The sequence below is a fragment of the Gallinula chloropus genome (genome assembly GCF_964237585.1).
Source record: "Gallinula chloropus genome assembly, chromosome: 5".
In the NCBI taxonomy this organism is placed as follows: Eukaryota; Metazoa; Chordata; class Aves; order Gruiformes; family Rallidae; genus Gallinula; species Gallinula chloropus.
The window spans coordinates 28950445-28959627 of record NC_140090.1 but is presented as its reverse complement, the minus strand read 5'-3'; the positions used below and the strand labels follow the sequence as shown (position 1 = coordinate 28959627).

The 9183-nt window shown below is 37.6% G+C and overlaps 1 protein-coding gene across 1 annotated transcript in view; it reads left to right on the top strand.

The window, feature by feature from the left end:
- Positions 1-7019: 7019 nt before the first annotated feature.
- Positions 7020-9183, top strand: part of RFTN2 (raftlin family member 2) — a gene marked incomplete at its 5' end in the record, with an annotated part of 29238 nt that continues 27074 nt past the window's right edge. Inside the window, one exon of the mRNA XM_084264506.1 lies at positions 7020-7158. Coding sequence (XP_084120632.1) covers positions 7020-7158 — 139 coding nt within the window. The remainder of the gene's footprint in view (positions 7159-9183) is intronic.

The window sequence follows — 9183 nt, the reverse complement described above, 5'->3', positions numbered from 1 at the left end:
CATTTTAAAATGAGTACTAGATTTTTTTAAACGTGCTTATAGATGTCATTTAAGCTAACTGCTTGAAACTGTACAATTACTGTGCAGTCACATGTCACCAAATTGTGACTCGTCACAAATGTAGTTTATTTCTCATTAACTGGTACAGGTGTTAGATCTGTCTGATGCGTTGATCCCGTGGTCTCTGCTTCAGAGAACATTTACTTTGTTTTTACTTCCATGTGAACTTGGCCCTTTGGAAGGGTATTTGGTACAGAAGAACACCTTCAGTGTTCTGCTGTGGGGCCTGTAATGCCAGCCTGAAGGCACCGTTGGTTAGGATTGTATCACCAGGTTTTAATACTGCTTTATTTTTATTTGAGACACCTGGAAGAGACCAGGATAAAGCTGTGGATGTTGGTTTTCTTCTAGGAACTGCAAGTTGCTGTTTAAATACTGAGGCTTATCTATCTCAAAAATGCTTGCTAAGAATAATGGAGTAACATCAGTCTGTAGTAGCTGAACTGTTAAGGTTCCAGTAGTTGAATTTTTCCATAGACACAGCTGAGGCACAATAACTGACTGCTGAGAACTACATTTCCACAGGTAGTGCCTAAAACTGCATTATCTTGACTATTAAAGTCCTTCACACAGTATTACTCCTTTGCCCCATGGTTTCATCCAGAAGTCATTTAGTTAACTGCAGATACTAAGATCCTGATCCCTCACTGATTCTGATGGTTGGACAAGGTTAATGTTCTCTGGTATTCTGCAGTTTTCCGTAGGTGTTTGTAAGGCTTTACACATGCTGGGAAGGAACACATCAGGTTCATGTCTGTGCTCTATGGATATTCAGTACATAATGACAAATAATCATCTTGTCATATTGCTATATTAACAAACTACACTAATTTTCTGGCTTCCATCCCCTAGAATTTAGAGATCTGTTGGTATCTTATTTTTTACTGAGCTGGCTCTTAACAGTATTTATAGCAGCTCTTGTCTACTTAATGTTATATGGCAAAATGTTGGTTCTAACATTTTCTCTTAGGTAACACTGGACAAGAACCTGTAGGCAAGCAAAAAAGTTCTCCTTTCTGCATCTCTTTCTGCATCTGTTCAAGGGCTGTTTTCTTGGATTCATTAGAATTCCCTAGTTGACTAACACTTTTGGCTACTGCTGTTTCTAATCTTAAGCATTAGAAGTCCATTCATCTCCCTGAAAAAACTGTTTACACTTTTCATACTACATTGGAGATCCTTTGCATTCTGAAACTTGTTTTTCCAAACAGCTAATGCTAAGTTAACAAGGAAACTGCATTCCAGTAGTAACTAAGGAATAACTAGCAGAACACATGGCTCTCTTGAAATGTTTTTCTCTATTTAATGTAATTCTAAAATGTGAGAAGTTGTTTGGTTGTAAAAGGTTTTACAGTAAAAATTGCAATAAAATGTTTGTGGCTTTCTAATGTTTAAGTACTATGTTAGGTTCAGTTCACTTGATATGAAAGTTTGTTCCTTATTTAAGTAAAAATATATACAGTTTAAATTATTATTTTAAGGATACAAGTTATAATGCTGATGTCTGCATTCACTTGTGCAATCCTGAATGCAAATCCTTATGAGCAGTTATGCTGAAAATCCAAATAGAAATATGGAGAGCAGAACAGAAATATGTAATTGGCGTTTTAATAATGTTTAATAACGTAGCTGAGATGTAATGGGAAAAGGTGGTACTTCTAAAGCCTTCTTAGACTTTTTGAGTTGTGAATAATTTAAAGGATTGAAACTGTAATTTTGAGGGCCTTGCCTGGTCACTATACATCTGTCTGGAGCTGCAGTCTATATGTGTGTATGTTAAACCCAGCTGTAGATACGAACCGTACCTTTAACAGAATACTGTTCATATCTACAGCTGGGTTTAATACTGTAAACTACAACAACCAGTTTCATTCTAGAGTGTGGGATTTTAGTTGATCTCACAGCTGTGTTTGATACTGTACTGCAGCCTTGGGAAGTGAAATACTGTGCATGTACATAGATAAAAACCTCACAGACTTGTAAATCTTACTTCAGGGAAGTGTTAGCAATTTTGTAAATTACAAACTCTTTCTGTTGAAACTACTGTTATGCAGCAATAATAAAGAAGGTTCTGTAGTTTGTAACTTCTAGTAAAGTTTTGGGTTGGTAACTAAAATTCTACTGTCTACTGTTTGAATTGTAACTTTAATTGTAGCATTGATGTGTAATTTAAGTTTAAAAGACACTGAAAAATAGAATTTATAAACTCATATCATTAAACTATGCTTTTGCAGTCAAAACAAACTTGTCATGGATATTGTTTATTTTTAGAACATTAAGTTAAATATCATTACCAAAAAGATGGCTTTTCTGCTCAATCTAACCTGCTTAACTAAGAGACTCTGTTCTTGTGACGTTCACAAGATTACTCCTTCAGAGGGAGGGGAAAAAAAACTGAGAGTTGGGGGACTTGCCAAACTAAGGAGCCTTCAGAATGGAAAACTGCTACCTTCTTAACATCTCTAAATGAGGAACTGAAGTGTTCATCAAATTATTCCACAGGAACGCCCTCCCTAAATGTTTGTGCTTTTATTTAGTTAAAGTAATTGGGTTTTGGGAGATGAAAAATAAAGGATTTTTTTCCTGATGGAATTCTGTTTGCTTTTCTGTCATTACCAGTTTTTGTGACAGCAAGAGCTGTACATTTACCTTGAGTCATAAAGGAAGTAAGCCTAAAAAGTTCAAAGAGGAACTGAAATGCTCAAAAGTGTTGCAATTTAAGATGATTAATATTGAGTTAGTTTTACTGTGTTGGTTTTGAGTCCAATATCTGTTCAGATAGGTTCAGGAGAAATCTGACTAATTTAGCTTGTGTTTGTAATTCACCCCCTTGCCTCTTGCGAATGTGTCTGTCCTCTGTTAAAGATGTTGTGTGTCAGTGATGCCTGAGTAATTTTTAAGTGCTCTTTTACACTTCTGTAAGCTGAAAATATGGGTAGTTAGGGCCCTGAGTGGGAAACATGTTTGGTCAAAATATTTTATATTTCAACTTTGTCAGGGGAAGGAGAAATTATCTCAAAGTTTTGATGAAATCTTTATAATAGCAATAACTTACTCTTCAGGTAATTGGTAGAGTTTTAAGGTATTTGTATTTTTAATGCTCGCTATTGTTTAGCCTCAAGAACAGGCATGGATCTTTAAAAGCTGTGCAGCCTGTAATAGTGAATTTGTTCCAGGTAAGCTTATCAGTCAGAATGTTTTGACTAATTAACCTTCTCGCAGGTGTATTACCAGTGATGTCTTGTCCCAGTGGTGGTCTCCCCTCAGACTTCAGCCAGTTCTAAATCATGTGGTGGAGTGGGAATCACTGGTCAGGATTGTGATACTACTGAAAAATTTCATAGCCCTTATTAGGAAGTCCTTGATACCTGTTGTAAAAAATAAAATAAAATGTTGCCAGTTTTGAGGCTTTTTGAAGTTAACAGAGCATTGAAGTGGTATGATGCCTTTTGCTTTTAATGTAGTGGCATGTTTTGTAATCGGAGAGAGAGTTGTCTTTAAGGAAACACTTGCTGTGGGTCCTAGCGTAGTTGGCTGTCTGAATTGCGGATTCAGTAGCTTGTGAACTTTCTTGAGTTTTAGTATTCATTAAAAATTAAACACTTAAGTGAATTTCCCTCACTTTATTTTTTTAGCTTTTGCATACACAGAGAAGGGAAGTCTTCTGTGTACCTATATTTTTTTCATAATTTTCCTAATGTTTTTATGATCAACAGGAATCTCAGATGACTTGAAAAAAGAACAATATTACTTTATGGGTTTATGCAGGTTGTATTTGGTTTTGGAGTAAAGGCATTCTTGAAAATAGACTGTATTCGACTTGGTTTGTCATAGATGTTCTAAAAACAGTGTTGTCTGTCTTATTCCAGCAAGAGAGAGTTCATCTAAAAGGGGCGTCAACTCCACTTTTATTTGGCACCAGTGCTGTAAAGAGAGGGCATTCCTTGGATGTCAGTAATGTTAATGTGAGCAGCGTAGCACGGGCTCAGGAACAGAGGGACATCTATTTCACACAGGAGTTTCAAGCATCATCTGATGTCTTTACATAAGTAAGTTTGGTAGTGTAACAACAAAGACAGAAATGCTTCCCACACAAATGTTGTCACACCTCCCATGACACTGACAACAGGGAACGAAGTATGTCATCAGCCAAGGGACAGGAACAACCCTGAGCTGTGGGCAGACCGTAAGGCTTGACTCACGTTCTGGTCAGAATTACTGTGTAGAACTGCTGCTTCTCACCCCACACTGCTAGAAGACAGTCAGTAGTCAGGCACTGGATGTGTGCTGCTGTTGCTGAGCTACTCTTTTGCCATCTTGTATCACTTTTCCATTTCATCCGAATCAAAACTGTAGGGGGATCCTACAAGCTTTCCACAGAAGTGTAGTTCTTTAAATTCATTGGTCCATTGTTGGCCTTTTTAGAAGTCTAAAATTTATATAAAGCCTCAATGAGTAAGTCACGTGCGCTTTCAGTAGGAGTTGCTGTGACTACCATGCCTCAGTGAATCACAGTGTAGTTTTTAGGGATCTGTTCTTTGATGCCAATTCCCAGAGCCTTTGCTTTTTGGGTCACTGGAAATGGATTGCTTTGTAGCTTGTATTTGCTTTGAAACAGGCTACTGTAGCTGTTCGTGCAGGTCCTTAAGTAGCTCTTAAGTCCAAAAATCTTACAATCCTGTTCCTCTCCTGAGTCGTTCAGTGCCTTGCTGCAGTTTTGAAATCCTGTGAAGGACGCTGCTAGTTCTTGTTTGTTGGGGTTTTTTTTTTCAACATGTGGTGTCTTTGGTTTCATAGGTTTGGTCTAGTGACGTTTGTGTCAATTCTGTAATGACAACTGTTGCCTGACCTGGAAGCTTGTAATGGCTTGACTAATCTGGGGTTACCCAAAATAAGGACCCATGTTTTTATCTGTAATGGTATTTCTGTGGTGTTTATTTGTTTATACTATGGAAACTTCGGTCTTGGGAAGAGGATTGAAATATGTTTTAAGCCTTGTCACAAAGAGCTCAAAATACGGTATGTAGCTACAAAATGTAGCTATCTTTAGTCAAAAACCCAACCAGCAGGCAAGTGATCCAGTGCTGCGAAGAGTTGTACTTGCTGCTTAGTTATGCCATGGCTTTATACCAGTGGATCTTAAGACCTGCATGGAATGAAGCAGAAGGATTCTGAAGGTTGAGTGGACAGTTTACATTTATGCTTGGTACAGCAACTTAGGGATGACCTTTACTGAGGGTGGGGAGGGGAAGAGTGTTTGGGAGCAATTAGCAATTTCTGTTTTAGACTTGCAGGAAGGTGATGAATTTTGCTTCTCTCGTACATTTTCCTAGATTTTAATCCCTCAGTGTAGTCTTCATGATTTCATTTCAGCACCCAGGGGCTTGTTTTAAAGACTGTAGGGTTGGAGTGTTTAATTACGGCAAAGGCTCTGCACCAAGTGTTTAAGTTCTTCAAAATTTAAATGATCTGTAATATATAACATGGATTTCAGAGGGGACACAGTCAGCAGACATTATTCTCTAGTAAGCTACTTAAAGGTTTTGTCACTTTGCTTGAAGTAGAACAGAATGACAACCACAAATGGTTAATGCTTAATTTGCACAGATTGTTTACGTAAAATGTGAGTGCTTTTAAAATAAGATTAATAATTTCCTGTGGGAAAAAAAGTAAAAAACTTTTTAAATTCAAATGTGCAGTTCTTTTTGTCTAAAATAATAGTATAAGCCTCTGCTTTTCTCTAAGATGACTAAATTTCTGTAGATGCAGTCTTAAAACTGGTAAACTTTGTAACTACCCATCCCAGCAGTAACAAGGCCCTAGAAAAATCTATTGAATGTATTACAGTTACAAGTGACTTGCAGTCATCAATATGAGAGGAATGAAAGCCCTTAAAACTATACAAAATTTTCAGGACTTAGAGAAGAATACACTTGGGAAACAGTGGTGGAAGTTTGCGGCTGTACCAGCTGAGGTCAGCCTGACAGAAGGGGATTTCAGTTGTTAACTACCCCTGAAAAAAGAGGAAGAAAATCTTGTAATTATGTTCACAAACAACACTCAGAAGTATTTCTGATTTGAAATGAGAAATATTTATGTCATTTTTCAGTGTTTATAACAAATCAATTACATACGGTGATTCCTTGTGATGTGGGTGCTTATTGCAATTGTACACGATTTTCTTGACAAATTTCTTTACTGCGTATTTTTACATTGTTGCAGTGTATTATGCTATATTCATGTGTGTTTTTCCTTTGGAAGAAAGTTCCTGTGGAAAGGAAATGCAAACCAAACTTTGAAATCTAAAATAAGGACTAAACTGCTTTTCATTTACTTTTCTACCCTTTGAGATGCCAGAAGCAATTTCCTCTTGAAGCTGACTTCCTTTCTGGAAATGATTTTCGTCTCCAACCATGTTGAGGCTCTTTTCTCGTTCTCCCATTCCGACTGACTTGCTTTTTTCCCCTCTGACTTGCTACTACAGTTGAGTAGAACTTCTGGAGGTAAGTAATTACAGACAAGTTTTGTTCTAACTTTTTCAGTTCTTCTTCTCTCCCTCCCCGTCACTCCCCCCTCGCCCAGTCAGTCTAGAAGGACAAACAAAGCACTATTGGTGTCCTCTGCAAGAGAGCACTGATAGGGGGCTGGCTGTAAATTGACGTGGCATGGAAAATCTCTGCTAGTTTGTAGCAGCTCTAACATTGCTGCAAAATACAGCTCGCTCTTACCAAGTTTGTAGCTTGAAATCATTAGCTTACTGTTCCTGTGTAAAAAATAATGAATGGAAAGTACCTTTGCTTTTTCATCTGGAAACTGGGCTCTTTCTGTATTTGGATGTACAGCTAATAGAGAACAAAATTGGAGGGAATTACTTGGTTACTTTTTTCCTCTAGTGAGAGCGACAGACCTTGCTGCTCCCCCCACCTCTTCCTGCGATTTAATCATTTGCAGATCTTGCTATGGGGTGCGGACTGAGAAAGCTGGAGGACCCAGATGATAGCAGCCCTGGAAAAATCTTTTCTACGCTGAAGAGACCACAAGTTGAAACAAAGACGGACTCTGCTTATGAATATGTATTGCTGGATTTTACTTTAGAAGGTACCTTTTTATGTTATATCTTTACTGTCCTGAGAAAGCGAGGAATGGGGTTTAACTTAGTTCTGTCTTGCTTGCCTCACGGTGAATCTTAGATACTCTTAGCAGGGCAAGCCAAAACATAGGACTTTTATTTTGAAACACAAACCATGACGGAGGTCCTCACTTAGATAAAATTACAATGGAAACTACTGAAGTATTTTTAACAACTGAACCCTCCAAATTACACAACTGTCCTTGTTAAGGAAGCTGGCAAAAAAACTGTTAGAGATTTTCCTGGTTTCCTGTGAGTCAGATAGTGCCATTCCGTACTCACTTGAATAATGGCTGTTTGAAATCAGAGTGAGGGCTCAGAAAACTCACTGTGCCTGAGCTTTAATTGAGTAACAATCTTTTAAAATGCGGTCATCTTCCGAAAACAGGCTGTCATTGTCCTTGTTGCTTTATGCATAAGTAAGTCTGTTCACTTGTATACCAGGAGTAGCTTCCCCTCTTACGCCTACCCCCCGTCTCTTGGTGTTTCAGTGTCGTACAGTTTCATCTTACTGCTTTTTCAAATTGTTTTACTTGACACTGTTGAATAGTCTTTTGAAAGCCTGACTGAAATGAAATGAAATTTGTATGCGTAGCTAAAGGCAGACAGTGCTCTGTGGGATACTTCCTTCGAGGGTGTCCCATCTCTAACAGAGCAACTCCCTGTTCCATAAAGTTCAAAACATAAACAACCCCAGATGGCTGCCCTCTGAGAACACACAGCTCAGTCTTGCAGTCACTATGTAGTAACTTGCATTTTATTCTTAATTCTTAATAACAAGGATCTGAAGTAAATGCAATTGCTAAAAGGGTTTTGGTAAAGGGAGAAAGTGTGTGTGTCTTGTCACTTTTTCAGGAACTGTTTCATAAACATAACTTAGCCTCTGTTTAGTTTTATCTGTAAAGCACTGCAGTAATAGTTATAAATAAAATGTTACCAGTGTGTTCATTGAGAAACTGGAAGATACTAGTAGAAGCCACATTCTATTAGATTTCAGTACTCAACATCCAACTGTATTCTATTTACACATATAAAGAGTTTGTCACCCGTTCTTTTTGAACTAACAAAACTGTTGAGTAAGTAGTACTGTTAATGTACTGGAAATAAAGCTAAGCTGCCTAATGCATGATTTACCTACTAATCCACTGATAATAAAGGGTACTAAAACTTTTTTTTTAGTTTTTTGGAGACTTTAGAGAATTTAGTGGTATAATAGTCTGTGTTCTGAACAGTTTTGCTCTGCTTTAAAGTTTTTGGGAGTGTTATGTAAGGGAATTGCTGTAAAGGAGGTTGTGTCATAAGAAAAAGCACATCACATTATGCCAATAAAGGTGCATCTATTATTTTAATAGTCTGTCACGAGAGCAGTAAAGATTAATTTTATTCTGTTTAGTCTGACTTTCAGAAGTGCTTAGCTTCAGAGACTTAGGGTGGAGTTCTGAATACTAAACAGTGTGGTCTGTTTTAGTTGCTTAACTTGGGTTTCTAACTGGAAGCAATTGGAATTGTAAACACAGGTATCTTTTTTCCGAATCCTTCCAGCTGCCTCTGCATTTGACCTTAAAATATCTTTTGCTTGAGGTGTCTACTCTTTATAGCTAAGATCATGAATGCAGGAAAAAAAAAAAAGGTGTGTATACTGTCTTGGAGGCATTTCTGAGTTCTGTGTGCTTATGAAACATGGGATTGGCTAAAGTGCTGTGGGAAATACGTTGGGTGTTTTTTGGGTTTTTCATCTTCTACCCCAATCAGCTTATTCACGTACTTGTTGCTACTTGAATATCTTTTGGCTGAATGAAACCTAAGTGAGAGCTTTATATTGCTTGAGACTGAAGTTAGTTTTCACTTTGCTGTCAAGTTGTGTCTTATGTCTTTATGGCACTGTGTATCTGCTGATTTCCAGAGAAAGATCTTACCCAGCATCTGAAATTTCTGTTTGCCTGAGTGATTTATTACTACTGGATCTGGCACCAAGTAAAACAGAAAATCTGCAC